The sequence below is a fragment of the Dipodomys merriami genome, unplaced genomic scaffold (assembly GCF_024711535.1).
Source record: "Dipodomys merriami isolate MVZ:Mamm:240054 unplaced genomic scaffold, mDipMer1.0.p SCAF_42, whole genome shotgun sequence".
Classification (NCBI taxonomy): Eukaryota; Metazoa; Chordata; class Mammalia; order Rodentia; family Heteromyidae; genus Dipodomys; species Dipodomys merriami.
In genome coordinates this window covers 9,771,471-9,786,089 of record NW_027205826.1, presented here as the reverse complement: position 1 = coordinate 9,786,089, position 14,619 = coordinate 9,771,471, and the positions used below count along the sequence as shown (strand labels likewise).

The window sequence follows — 14,619 nt, the reverse complement described above, 5'->3', positions numbered from 1 at the left end:
GTTAACCCCCACCTACACACACACACACACACACAGAAGTGGAGCTGTGGCTCAAGTGGTAGAGGACCAGCCTTGAGCAAAAGCACTCAGAGACTGTGCCCAGGCGCTGAGTTCAAACCCCAGGACCAACACACACACACACACACACACAAACACACACACACACACACACACACACACACACAAAGAGATAACAAGGGACACAGATAAACTAGGACTCATATCTGCTGCATGTGGGAATTGAAAACAGACTGGAAGGCTCCTCCAAAAATTAAAAATGGAACTGCATGCATGTGATCCAGCAATCTCCTGTCGAGGAATTTGTCCAAAAGAATTGAAATCAAGATCTTGAAGACATGTGTGCTTCTATGTTCACTGCAACATGACGCATAGCAGCCAAGATACGGAAACACCCGGATGCTCGCCCATAGTTAAGTGGATAAAGAAAATGGTGGTGTGTATGTTTGTACACAATACAATATTATTTGGCCGTAAGAAAGGAAACTACCATCTGCAATATAAATCTCAAGGACATTCCAATAATAAAAGAAGCCAGGCACACAAAGACAAAGGCTAGATGATCTTACACAATGAGTCTAAAAGAGTCGATTTCAACAGGACAGGAAAAATGAAATAAAAGAATTAAACTTGGAAGCAGAGAGCAGAAGAGTGCTTGCCAGGGACTAGAAGAAATGGAGAGATGCTGGCAGAAGTCCTGGGGATAGAATAGGCAGTGTGAAGATTGTAAGGAGTACTGTAGCTGGGCACTGGTGGCTCACGCATATAAACCTAGCTACTCAGTAGACTGAGATCTGAGGATCAAAGCTCAAAACCAGCCTGAGCAGACAAAACCACTAAACTCTTTTTTTTTCCCAGGGCTGGGGCTTGAACTCAAGGCCTAGGCACTATCCCTGAGCTTCTTTTGCTCAAAGCTAACACGCTACCACATGAGCCACAGTGCCACTTCCAGCTTTTTCTGTGTATGTGGTACTGAAGAGTTGAACCCAGGGCTTTATGCATGCTAGGCAAGCATTCTACCACTAAGTCACATTCCCAGCCACCATTAAACTCTTATCTTCAATTAAGCAGCAAAAACTCAAAAGTGGAGGTGTCGCTGAAGTGGTAGAGTGCCCAGCTTTAAGTGCATGAGGCCCAGAGTTCAAGCCCCAGTACTAGCACAAAGAAAAGAAAATGGGGAGTAAAAAGGAAGGGGAACTATGAGAGGTGGGGGCTGTGCTAATGAGCTGGATTACGATGATGTTTTATCATAGCCATGCATCAAAGCATCAAGTCCTAGGGCTGGGGATGTGGTTTAATGGTAGACCACTTGCCTAGCATGCGCAACGTCCTGGGTTTAATCTTCCTGATGAAAAGGAAAACAATGTTTAAATACATTAAGGCCGGGTGTGGTGGAGCCTACCTTTAACCCCAGCTACTCAGAAGATGGAGATAGGAGGATTGCGAGTTCAGAGCCAGCCTGGGCAATTTATCAAGATTTTGTCTCAAAAAATTAAACTGAAAGGGTGGCGTAAGCCTGTAATTTCTAACTACCTGAGAGGCAGAGATCAGGTGATTGCAGTTGGAGGCCAGCGTAGGCTGAAAAAAAAAAAAGGCAGGATTGTAAACAACATCCCTCTCATGGCAACAAGACGTCCTAACCAGCATTCACATGAGTCAGAAAAGGACTCTATTACCTTTCTTTCTGTGCCTTTCCCCAAAGGAAAAGAGAAATTGAGAAGCCAGTAGCCTACAGAAACCCTCTTTGGACAGCAGGTGGCGCCAAACGACCTCTAATTTTGCATGTGGTTGGGGCAGATTAGACTTTCAGGGTGGCCTCAGTTCAGAGTTCTGAATCTTCCCAGGGTGTGGAGCTTTCTCCCCACTGGGTCTGACATCCCCGAGAAAACACAGTGGAGCAGCTGCTGCTTCCTAAAACCTCTTCAGCCCCATTGCCTTGACCTGGGAGACAGGTGTCCTTAGCCCCCTCCATGTATGACAAAGCTGTGTCTCTGAAAAGTCACCTGGCTAAGTCTTTACAATCACACATGAGCCACAGTACCACTTCTGGCTTTTATTTTGGTAGTTAATTAGAGATAATAGGGCTGGGAATGTGGCTCAGTAGTAGAGTGCTTGCCTAGCATGCACGAAGCCCTGGGTTCGACTCCTCAGTACCACATAAACAGAAATAGCCAGACGTGGCACTAGAGCTCAAGGGGTAGAGTCCTATCTTTGAGCAAAAGCAACTCGGGAACAATGCCCAAGCACTGAGTTCAAGCCCCAGGACTGGAATAAATAAATAGGAGATAAGAGTCTCACAGACTTTCCTGCCACGGCTGGCTTTGAACCATGATCCTCAGATCTCAGCCTTCTGAGCGGCTCGGATGACAGGCATGAACCCCCAGCTTACCACTGTGTTCTGAGGCTGTTGTGCTGGCACTAACAAGATACATGGAGGCTCTGCCCTCATGGCTTTTACAGGCTAGCAGCGGCTTGGGTCTGGCTAGGAAAAGGAAGGTTCTGGAAAGGTTTCTGAAACCACTTAGATCCTTCCATACTGCTCCCTGGGTGACTCAGGCTGGTGACGGGCAGGAGCAGAAGGGAAGCGCTGCGTCCCCAGCCCCTTCAACAACCCCTCCCCCCCCCCCCCCCCCCCCCGTGGACCTTTCTACCCACAGATTTTCTTCTGGGAAGCCCAGCAGGGGAACCTCACAGAACGGGTGAAGACACTTTTCCTGGCTGAGAATGGCGTGAAACTCAAAAATCTGACTGGCTATACTACCTACATGGTCAGCGTGGCGGCCTTCAACGCTGCGGGGGACGGGCCACGGAGCGCCCCGACCCAGGGCCAGACCCAGCAAGCAGGTGGGGAGAGGCTGGGGAGGGAGGCAGGGGCCGGAGGCCCACCTGGGGTCTGGGCTCCTGGGGAGGAGTGCAGATGGCAGCCTTGTGCTGCTCAGATCTAGGCTGGTGTCCAAGACCCAGGAGACAGGCCTGCTCCCACCTCCTTCCTCCTGTCTCCCCATCTTGGCACATTTGTTTGTATGTATGTATGTGTGTGTATGTATGTATGTATGTATGTATGTGTGTGTGTGTGTGTTTTATGTATATGTATATTTTGGTCATGGAGCTTGAACTCAGGGTCTAAGCACTATTCCTAATCTGTTTATTCACTCAAGGCGAGTGCTCTACCTCATTGAGCCACAGCTCCACTCCGGGTTTCTGGTGGTTACTTGGAGATAAGAGTCTCATAGAATTCCCTGCCTGGGCTGGCTTTGAACCATGATCTTCAGATCTCAGCCTCTTGAGTAGCTAGGATTACAGGCATGAGACACCAGCCCCTGGCTATATTTATATGCATATTGATTTGTTGTTTTCTGTGAACTCATTCTGTGTCTGGTGTGGGAGCACCCTTGTGAAGCGCCCAGATCCTAAACAGGCAGCCAGGGCATTTGATACAAGGGTAACCCCAGGGAGGGGTAGTGTTGGGGGTCCTCCCCCAAAGGCCTCACCCAAGCAGTGTTATTGGAGCTGAGATTTGAATTTGAAGTGGCAGCCCCATGAGAGGTTATGGAGGTAGAGAAAGGGTGTGGGGTAGAGGGGCTAGTAGGGGCCAAGGTCTGGGGGCTGGAAGGGATTTGAGGAACAGAGAGAAAGTGAGGTTCGTGTAAGAAAATTGGGTGAGAAGCCAGGTACCAGTGGCTCATACCTGTAATCCTAGCTACTCAGGAGGCTGAGATCTGAGGATCACAGTTCAAAGCCAGCCTGGGCAGGAAAGTCCGTGAGACTCTTATCTCCAAGAAACCACAGAAAACCGGAAGTGGTGCTGTGGCTCGAGTGGTAGAGCACTCACCTTGAGCTGAAGAGCTGAGGGACAGCACCCAGGCCCAGAGTTCAAGCCCACGACCGACCAAAAAAAAAAAAGAAGAAGAAGAAGAAGAAGAAGAAGAAGAAGAAGAAGAAGAAGAAGAAGAAGAAGAAGAAGAAGAAGAAGAAGAAGAAAGAGAGAAAGAAAATGGGGTTAGAAGGGTTGGGTTTTTTGGGGTTTGTTTTTTGGGGGTTTTTTTTGAAGTGTAGTAGGAAGGAAGCCATTGGAAGGTTTAAGCAATTGAATGACAGCATCTAGTTTTATGTTTGGGCGGGGGGATTGCTCTGGCTGCTTGACCGAATGACTGTTGGAGAGGAGAGGAAGATGGAGACAGGGAGGCCAGATCCGGGCCTGGACAGAGGATGGAGCCAAAGATCCTCCTGCACGCATGCACAGAGGAGCACTTGGGGGAAGTGATGGCCTCACGCATGCTCAGAACAAGATGGGGTTGTGAGGGGAGGAGTCCTGCTTCATGCATGCACAGAGCAAGCTCTGGGGTATCCCAAACCACTTCTCAGCCAGCCCTGCCCCAGGACCTCCAGGGGGCCCTGGGACAAGCTGGGAGGGAGGAAGGGACAGCATCACCCCCATTTCAGGAGAAGCAAAGGTCACCTTGAGAAGCAGGCATCGTGTCCTGCATCTCCTAGAGGGTCATTGGGTAGTAGAGGAAGAAACCCAGAATTTCTGAGAACCAAGAATTCTATCCTGGTGGATTGTAATGCGCCTGACCCTCAGTCAGTGGATTCAGCCAACCAGGGGTTAAAAATATTCCAACAATTTTTGGATCTACCCTGAACATGTACAGATCTTGTTGTTGCTTCTCAAACACTAGAGTGTGGGCGTTAATATTGCCCTGCATGAAATCTGGTATTATAAGACACTTAGAGATGGCGTGTGTGTGTGTGTGTGTGTGTGTGTGTGTGTGTGTGTGTGTGTGTGTCTGTGTGTGTGTGTGTGTGTGTGTGTGTGTGTGTGTGTGTGTGTTACTGGGATTTCAACTCAGGGCCCTGAACTTGCTAGGAAGGAGCTCTACCACTTGAACCACTCCCCCAGCATTTTGTTTTGTTTTTGCTACTCCTGGGGCTTGAACTCAGGGCATGGGCATTGACCCTGAGCTTCTTTTGCTCAAGACTAGCACTCTACCACTTGAGCCACAGCACCACTTCCAGCTTTTTCTGTTTATGTGGTACTAAGGAGTCGAACCCAAGGCTTCATGCATGCTAGGCAAGCACTCTACTATGAAGCCACATTCCCAGGCCAGCATTTTTAAACTTATTTTTTCCAATATAGTCTTGCATTTTTTTGCCCCAGTTCGCCTTGAACCTACATCCTCCTATCTATACTTCCTGCATATCTGGGATGGCCTGTGTGCCACAACATTCAAGCTTGTTCTTGTTGTGGAAATGGGACCTCAAACTGCATCCCCTCCCCCAGCTCTGTCTCCTGAGTAGCTGAGATTACAGGCATGAGCCACCAGGCTTTCCTTCCCACTTCCCTAGAGATGATATAGTGGTATAAGAAAGTCTGGGGTTTGGCTCAGTGGTAGAGCACTTGGCTCCATTCCCAGCGTACATGTTCACACACACACACACACACACACACACACACACACACACACACACACACACGCTGCACAGAGCCAACTTACAGAATCACTCCTAGTGATGTTTCTCCCAGGGTACGGGCCTCTAGGAGCCTTTTCCTCCACTGGCTCCCCAGGGTCTGGCTGAGGTCAAGTGGGAGTGTCTGGATGTACAAGTCTCTCTGTCTGTCTGTCTCTCTGTCTCAGCCAGTCCCTACTCTGCCATCAATGTCATCTTCCAGATAGAAGCCCTTGGGAGCCTGGAAGCTCTGGTACTTGGGCAGCAGAACACAGTGTTCAGTCCCACGTCCCTCTAGCACCCCCCCCACCCCCAGGAGGCAGGAAAGGCCCCGAGCTCACCTCCCTCCTTCAGAGCCGCCCTCCCGACACGGCCTTTGCGGAGCTGGAGCCGGAAGCAGGTCCAGATTAGCTCCGGCTCAGTGGGGAGGCAGCGCCGGACAAGAATAGCCTGGACATCCAGCTGGCCAGCTTGGGATGCTTCCTGTCCTTCCTCTCTGCCCCCCTCAGAGGCCCCGGCCCCCCGTGTTTTCAGGGTCCCCACAGGGCTGTTCAGTCCACCAAAACATTTCTTGTGGAAGGGCCTCGTGTCCTTGGCTCCGGCTCCGGGGCACGGGGGTTCTGGAGCTTTCTTATTTTGTGAGGTTCTGCAGCCCAGACCCCCCCACACCCACCCACCCTCTGCAGCAGGGAGGTTGAAAGGCGCACTCCACAAAGCCAGGAAACGGCCTTGCCCCGTGCTGACCCTGGAGTGTCACAGCCTGTCCCGTGCTGCCAGCCAGGGCTCCGAGCCATGGAGGAGGAAGGCCAAGTTCTCGAACTTTCAGGAGAAGTGGAGCATTTTGCCTTTTCTCCCAGGGCCTGGGACGCTGCTTTTGGAAATGGGGGTTCTAACAACATCACAGAGGAAGAGAAGGGGGTCCAGGGCCCTCCAGTGGTCCCTCAGGCCTTGTTCTTGGGCTAAGTCCTTTCTCTCTCTTCCCCCCCCCCCCGGGCACAGACCCAAAATACTCCCCATAGTTTCTTGGAGCCAAACCTGGGGCTTTGTACTTGCTCAGAAAGAGGAAACAATACCCCGTTTGCTGTCTCCGCAGCCCCCAGCGCTCCCGGCTCAGTGAAGTTCAGCGAGCTGACCACGACCTCGGTGAACGTGTCCTGGGAAGCCCCCCGGTTCCCCAATGGCCTCCTGGAGGGCTACCGGCTAGTGTATGAGCCCTGCACCCCAGTAGATGGTGAGTGGGGTGGTCATCTGTGTCCCCATCATGGTGTAGTGACACAGGAGTTCTATGGGATGGGAATATCCCACTTTTTGTTGTTGTGCTTATTGTTTTTTATTTTGTTTTTGTTTTTATGCTCTTACTGCTGAGCCATGCTTCCAGCACTGATTTTTGCTGGATATGGGAGTGGGGGTGGGATGCTGGTCCTGGGGCTTGAACCCAGGACCAGGTTCTTAGTTGTCCCTGAGAAGGTTTGTTTGCTTAAGGTTGACACTCTACCACTTGAGCCACAGCTCCACTTCCAGCTTTTTGGTGGTTCATTGGAGATAAGAGTCCCCTGACTTTCCCATCCAGGCTGCCTTCAAACTGTGATCCTCAGATCTCAGCCTCCTGAGTAGCTAGGACTACAGGCATGAGCCACCAGCACCTGACTAGAAGGGACATTCCTGAGGCAAAACAATGGTAGGATGAGGGCCAAGTTAAAGCAGAAAACCTGAGGCTACCAGCTTCTAGACAGATACTTATATCTTATTAGCATTTATTATTGTACAAAGGGGTTCCATTGTGAAAGACGTAACGTGTGTGTAACACACACTGATCAGATTCACCCCATCTGTATATTACAGAGAATTTTAAAATTCTTCACCTCAGTCTACAGAATCAGAGAAAGGAGGGAAGGAAATCTGGGTCAAGCACAGCCTTCTAAGAAGAGCGGCGTCTCTGCAGGACCCCGAAGAAGGGTCCTTGACAACACTGCCCTAGCTTTGCCCTCCCAGACTTGAGCGTTCCCAGCCTTCCTCCAGGTTAATCCTTCAGGCTTTGGAGACTCGGGAACTCCAAGAAGCAAATTCCCTTTAGGAATCTGATCAAAGCTCCTCAGCCTTGCTCAGAAAGATGATGCACAGTATTGGGGAGGGGCGGGGGAGGTCATTGTGCCCTGTTGCCAGCTGTGAGCCTCAGATCAGGAGCCCCACTCTTCACGAAATGAAGGCCTGCTCATCCCAGCTACCTTCAGACCCTTCCCTCCAGCCCCTGGCCGGGTCCCTGCCACACCCACAGCTTCCCAGGCAGGCCCAAGCTGACCGCGACAGTGGATGCCAGACACTTGCCAGCTTTCTTCCTGACTGTCCAGCCGTGGCTGGTGTGAACTCAGCCCAGTTCACACCAAAGTGAGCAGCACCACTGATACTTTGTCATCAGCTAGGGCTTAGAGTGGGACCTGGGCTGTGGGTGGCCTCCCAGTGACGCCCTGATGGCAGGGAGTGACTGCGACTTCAGTCACTCCTCTGCCCTCACTCTTAACTCCTCCCAGCAACCAAGCCTGGCAAGAAGAAGGGGCGGAGCTGGGCCGGCAGTTCTGGGTCAGTGGAGGGGACAATGGCCCTCCTCCTTGCCACCACCTGCGTGCCAGCAGCCATTGGGCAGAGTGGAGTAGAGCCAGGTGCAGGTGGCTCAGGCCTGTAATCCTAGCTACTCAGGAGGCTGAGTTGAGGATCACTGTTCAAAGCCAGCCCCAGTCAGGAAACTTCATGAGACACTTACCTCCAATTAACAACAACAACAAGCTGGAAATGGCTCAAATGGTAGAGCTGTAGCCTTGAGCAGAATCACTCAAGGACAGTGCCCAGGTCCTGAGTTCAAGCCCTAGGACCAGCACAAGAACAAAGAACTGGGAAAAAATCTGGGCCTCATGAAGAAATCTGGTCAGGTGCAGGACCTGGGAACAGGGCCAGGGCAGAGAACACAGGGACGAAACACAGGAGCCTGGAAAAGCACCTGTCCAGGCACCTCCTACCTTGAGAAATACAAGCACTCAGCCTCCCCGGCATTTCAGTGTGGCAGGATCTGGGCCACAGAGCTAAAGTCTTCTCTCTTAGACACTTCTGTCCTCCTTTGTCAGAATCTACCTAATAAGAGCGATTGGATGGTCCCCTTCCTCCCCCGGCCAGCACAATGTCTGCCCCAGCTCACGCCATAGCCCATGGGAGGGAGAATCAAGCAATGCGCCCATTTCTCAAAGGAAAAACCCAAGACTCAAGTAGAAGGGTTTGTGTAGCAGTATGAAGAAGCCCCAGCCCTGGTGATCATTTCATCCCTCCAGACCCCCACTGTCATCTGAACGATGACACTGGTGGCTCACACCTGGAATCCTAGCCATTTCAGGAGGCAGCTATCTAAGGATCATGGTTCGAAGCCAACATAGGCAGAAAAGACTATGAAACTCTCATCTCCAGTTAATCAGCAAAAAAAAGCCAGGAGTAGAGGTGTGGTACAAGTCGTAGAGGACTTGCCTTGAGCAAAATAAAAAGCTAAGGACAGCACCCAGGCCCTGAGTTCATACCCCAGTCCCACGACAAAATACTAAATAATTTCTAGGCCCCTGGGGCTGCTGATCAGGAGTTGGACGGGCAATCCAGCTCTCCTCCAAACGCTTTAGCCTCAGACCAAGCAGAGCACAGGAATGTGTCTAGAACACAGCCTGGGTCTCATAGCTGTGTCAGCCAGCATCACATCTCAGCTGGTCTTCAAGTTGCGGGGGCCCTGGCGGGGGCTTCCGCCACCATTGCTGCCCCCCGCCACAGCCTCTGTGATCCTGCTCCCAAAGGCCACAGCAGCCCCTGCTCACTGGACTTCTCCATCCCCCAGGGGTCAGCAAGATCGTGACGGTGGACGTGAAGGGGAACAGCCCGCTGTGGCTGAAGGTGAAGGACCTGGCCGAGGGCATGACCTACAGGTTCCGCATCCGGGCCAAGACCTTCACCTACGGGCCTGAGATCGAAGCCAACGTCACCACCGGCCCAGGAGAAGGTAGGGGCATGAGAAACTGCTACCTCAGCACACCAGGCTCTTCAACATCCCAAGGTAGGGGCTGGGAAGGTGGCTCAGCGGTAGAGTGCTTGCCTCACATGCATGAGGCCCCGAGTTCAGTTCCTCGGTACCATATAAACAGAAAAGGCCGGAAGTGGCACTGTGGCTCAAGTGGTAGAGTGCTAGCCTTGAGCTGAAGAGCTCAGGGACAACATCCAGGCCTAGAGTTCAAGCCCCACAACCAACCAAGCCCCAAAACCACCTGGAGTTAGAAGGCCCTCCCCACTCCTGATGCCCAGAGCTGTGCTGGATCCTGGGCACAAAGTAAGTTACACAGAGCTCATCCTTGACCCACCTCATTCCTCTCTCCCAGCTTTTCACTTCCTCCTTTCCTTTACCTCCCTGACCCCCCAGTGATCATTAGCCTCAATCACCCCAAACAAAAAGTCTGAGGCACTCTGCCTGCCCTTCTGAGACAATGTTTACCCTCCTCAAACTTCCCCTAAACTACCCCTTCCTGGTCAGGTACTGGTGGCTCATGCCTATAATGCTAATTACTTAGGAGGCTGAAATCTGAGGATCATGGTTCAAAGCCAGCCCAGGAAGGAAAGTCTATGAGACTCTTATCTCCCATTAACCACCAAAAAACTAGAAGTGGTGCTATGGCTCAAGTGGTAGAACACTCATCTTGAGCTGAAGAGCTCAGGGACAGTGCCCAGGCCCAGAGTTCAAGCCCCATGACCAACAAAAACAAAGCAAAACAAAAAATACACCTCCTGACCAGGTACTGGTGTCTCATGTCTGTCATCCTAGCTATTCAGGAGCCTGAGATCTGAGGATCTCAGTTCAAAGCCAGCCCAGGCAGGAAAATGTGTCAGATTTTTATCACCAATTAACAACCAAAAAAACCTGAAATGTAGCTGTGAATCCCAAAAGGCAGATTGAACACTGGCCTTGAGCACAAAAGCTCAGGAACAGCATCTAGACCTTGAGTTCAAGCCCCAGGACTGGCAACACACACACACACACACACACACACACACACACACACACACACACACACACACACACACACACACACACACACACACACACACACACACACACAGAGTTAGAGCTGACGCCACCACCACCTGCTAAACATGATGTTGGGGGGGCCCCCTCAAACCAACCCTCCACCCATGGTCTCCCTCTGCCCCATGGATCTGCCTTCAAGTCTCACTTCTCGAGACATTTTACAGATAGGCAAACAGAGAGAGCTCAAAGGGGCTTCCTGAACAGATCCGGGCCACCCATGTAATAAGTTCTGGCTGGAGCTAAACCCCAGTTCCTATGATTGCTCCAGAGACCTACCAGCATCTTCTAGGCCCTCTCTTATGCTGGACTTTGGAATTTGGGGCGTGGGGGTGACCCAAGGAGACCACAGTCACATCCTGGTAGGCTAAGCCCCAAACACGCTCCCCAGGCCCTGACGCTTACAAGGGTCCTGGAGATTCTTTGGCTGGAGTTGGAACTGTCACCCAGAGCCCCCAGATTGACAGGGTGGCCATTCTGGGTTCCAGCAGGCCTCTTACCACTGGGTATGGTTTTGCAGGTGCCCCGGGCCCACCAGGAGTGCCCATCATCGTGAGGTACAGTTCTGCCATCGCCATCCACTGGGCCAGCGGTGACCCTGGCAAAGGACCCATCACCCGCTATGTCATAGAGGCCCGGCCTTCAGGTGGGTCTCCAAGGGCCGGGCTGCCTCACACCTGTGAGCTAAGACTCCACAGCTCACTTCCTGCCACCTTCCTGTCCCTGCACTTGGGCTTGTGTCAGGCCTCTACCTAAAAAGGCAGCCCTGTTGGGGGACTAGGAGACGGGTGATTCCTCTGAGCTGGACTCTCAATTAAGGAGATCCCAGGGGTGCCCCCCCTTCCTGAAAGAATGGCTGCTAGCACCAGATGCAAACTAGCTTGGGTGGAAGATTATTCAAGAAGTCAGCAGAGCAAGGGTTTGGTTAAGTATTTATTGGTGAGACTGGCAGGGAGCTGGTAGCTCCTACCTGTAATCTAACTACTCAAGAGGCTGAGATCTGAGGACAGCAGTTCAAAGCCAACTGAGGCAGGAGGGTCCAGGAGACTCTGATCTCTATCCACCAGAAAACTGGAAATGGAGCTGTGGCTCAAAGTGGTAGAGTGCTAGCCTTGAGCTTTAAAAAAGCTCAGGGACAGCATCCAGGCCGAGTTCAGGCCCCACAACTGACAAGTGTGAGTGTGTGTGTGTATATGTGTGTGTGTGTATGCACGTGTGAGTGTGTGTTTGTGTGCACACGTGTCCGTGCATGCACAGCATCCCACATACTCCACATTACTAGAGAGCCAGGCTCCTCCTGCATCTCTTATCTCCTGCACCCTCTCAGCTCTCCCCTCTCCTCATAGCTCCTGTAATTTGTACCAACCTCTCCTGTCAAGCCTGAAATCAAATCACAAGAACTTCCAAAGCCATCAGGAGATGAGCCACACTGATAAGCCACACCAGGGGGCTCAGCTCTCCGCTTCTGTTTCACTGTTGTCCTGACACCTGCTTCCTGGGCTGAGGCTCCACTTACCCAGAGAAGCTCCAGCTCCCTCCGTTGCTAGGTTTCCAAGTTAATCAGAGGTGCCAAAGTCAGCCAGGAGCCACAGGCTTTTCTTTGTATTCTGTGGATCTGTGAGCTAGCTGATTAAGGTGAAGAAAGAAAAGCCAAGACCTGGCTACTTGAATCCCAGGAGCAAATCATAACATGAGGAGGAGCCAAGCATGTCAGAAACTAATACTTCTAAGGAGAAGGTGTACTAAAACATCTCAGTGACAAATTGTTACTGCCCCATGCCAGGGCTCTGGGTGGCTCATGTCTGTAATCCTAGCTACTCAGGAGAGACTAAGATCCGAAGACCTCTATTCAAAAGCCTGGCAGACAAATGCATAAGATTCTCATCTCCATTTAACCATCAAAAAGCCATTAGTGGAGGTATGGACCAAGTAGTAGTAGAGTGCCAGTCTTGAGTGATAAAAGCTAGGTAAAAGCATAAGCCCCTGAGTTCAAGCCCTAGTACATACACACACATACACACTCACACACAAACATCTTGTTAATACCCCACGTGGCTAGATGCTCATTACCTCAATAGCAGACTTTACTAGTTCCACTAGTAAAGCCACTCATCATGACTTTCATCTTAGGTTAACAATCACACTTGCAAATAGTTAATATGTGTAGCAGCTCGGTTTCCACCATGTCCTGGGCTGCAGGCGGGCCGGGCCCAATCCCTGCTCCTGAGGGCCCCGCCCTGGCCCTCCAGTGCCAGCTGCTGAGTTGGCCAGGAGACCATTGAATTCGTTTCCCATTGGCCAGGAGACCATGGTGTTCGTTTCCCAACCAGGTTGGGCCTGTCTTTTCCACCTGGGTTGACCCTGGTGACAGGCACTGGAATGCTGGCTTGGACTCCAGCCTGTTGATCTAGGAGGGCTCTCAGGGAGGCTTAGCCTGAGCCTTTGCTGTTCCAAATTTGGGAGCTATGACTCAGTCTACACGAGTTGATCGAGGAAGGACCAGGCTAGCAGAGGCAGGACCAAGCTGTGCCAGACACTGGAAAGTATAGGAAGGCAGGAGTGCTATGGCTTTCCCCTAAATCAGCTGAGAGGCGGCTGCTGTTCTGGGTGGATGTTTCCTCTCCCTTCTGTGCTCCCTGCCCCTTCTTTTGGGTCTCTCTCTGTGCTGACAGATACTTGTCATGTTTTTGTGTGTGTGTGGGGGGGGGGGGGTTATTTTATTTTATTTTTTGCCAGTCTTGGGCTGTCCCTAAGCTGCTTTTGCTCAAGGCTAGTGCTCTACCTCTTTGAGCCACAGCGCTACTTCTGGTTTTCAGGTGGTTAATTGGAGATAAGAGTCCTCACTGAGTTTCCTGTTTGGGTTGGCTTGGAACTGTGATCCTCAGATCTCAGCCTCCTGAGTTGAGTAGCTAGACAATGCCCAGCAACACATGCTTCCTCCCGAGGATGAAATTGCTCTTGTTATACACTACCCTGAATTGTGCTTCTCACTACACAGGATCAGCTAAATGCGTACTTTCTAGAAGCCAGAGAGCCATGGGGCAAGGCAGGGCCAATGAGGGACTCACTCCGGGACTCATAGGCCTGTGAAGCCAGTCCTGCACATCAGCTGACTCCCAGGGCTGGAGGCCAAGGCCCTAGGACATTCCAACAGCTTCTGTTCTGGCCTCGTTGCCATGGCCCCACCTTTTGTCTCTGCATAGAACACAACAGGTTGGGGAGGGAGAGGGGCAGGCAGGAGGCCTCAGCTTTGGAAGACGTCAGTGGGAACTTCCACAAGCCACTGGTGGCATGGAGCACTGGTTAACTGCCAGTGTCACACAGCTCTGCCCTAGGCACCCCAGGGAAATTCAAAGCCAAGACTTGAATGGCTCTGGTCAGAAATACGAGCTTTGTGTGACGTTGGGACGCCTTGATTTTCTCAGTGTAAAATGGAGACAACAGTCCCTCCCTTCTGCCATCCCTAAGGGCTTGGAGGTAACCCACAGGCAGAGGAGTGACCCCGGGGTCAGTGCCAGCTGTCGGCCTGCCATTGGCATTGTCCCTATTGGGACAGTTCCTTCACAGTGATGGAGAGCTCAGTCACACAGCAAGTGGACTCATGCCCTGATGCTTACACGTCAATGCAGTGAAACTGGACACCTAATACTTAAAAATAAAATCCCTAAGCACCTGTAATCCTAGCTACTCAGGAGACTGAGATCTGAGTATCACGGTTTGAAGCTAGCCCAGGCAGGAAAATCCGTGAGACTCTTAACTCCAATTAACCACCAAAAGCTGAAAGCAGTACTGTGGCTTAAGTGATAGAGTGCTAGCCTTGAGCAAAAGAAGCTCAGAGACAGTGCCCAGGACCTAAGTTGAAGCCTCAGGATCAGCAGAGAACAAAACAAGGGCCACACTTGTGATCCCAGCACTCAGCAAGCTAAGGGAGGAAGATTGAGAGTTCAAGGCCAGCCTGGACTACAATAATAAGACACTAACCTCAATAATAATAATTTTAAAAAGAAAAAGAAATGGAGAAAAGAAAAGGATGGAAAGAGGGAGAAATGGAAGGA

General features: G+C 51.4%; 1 protein-coding gene across 4 annotated transcripts in view; it reads left to right on the top strand.

Moving 5' to 3' along the window:
- The window catches only part of Sdk2 (sidekick cell adhesion molecule 2), a 233,771-nt gene that overhangs the window by 201,336 nt on the left and 17,816 nt on the right, over nucleotides 1-14,619 (top strand). For all 4 annotated transcript variants that reach the window (XM_069993202.1, XM_069993199.1, XM_069993201.1 and 1 more), the window contains 4 exons: nucleotides 2,676-2,862; nucleotides 6,560-6,697; nucleotides 9,329-9,490; nucleotides 11,085-11,210. In XM_069993202.1, coding sequence (XP_069849303.1) covers nucleotides 2,676-2,862; nucleotides 6,560-6,697; nucleotides 9,329-9,490; nucleotides 11,085-11,210 — 613 coding nt within the window. The remainder of the gene's footprint in view (nucleotides 1-2,675; nucleotides 2,863-6,559; nucleotides 6,698-9,328; nucleotides 9,491-11,084; nucleotides 11,211-14,619) is intronic.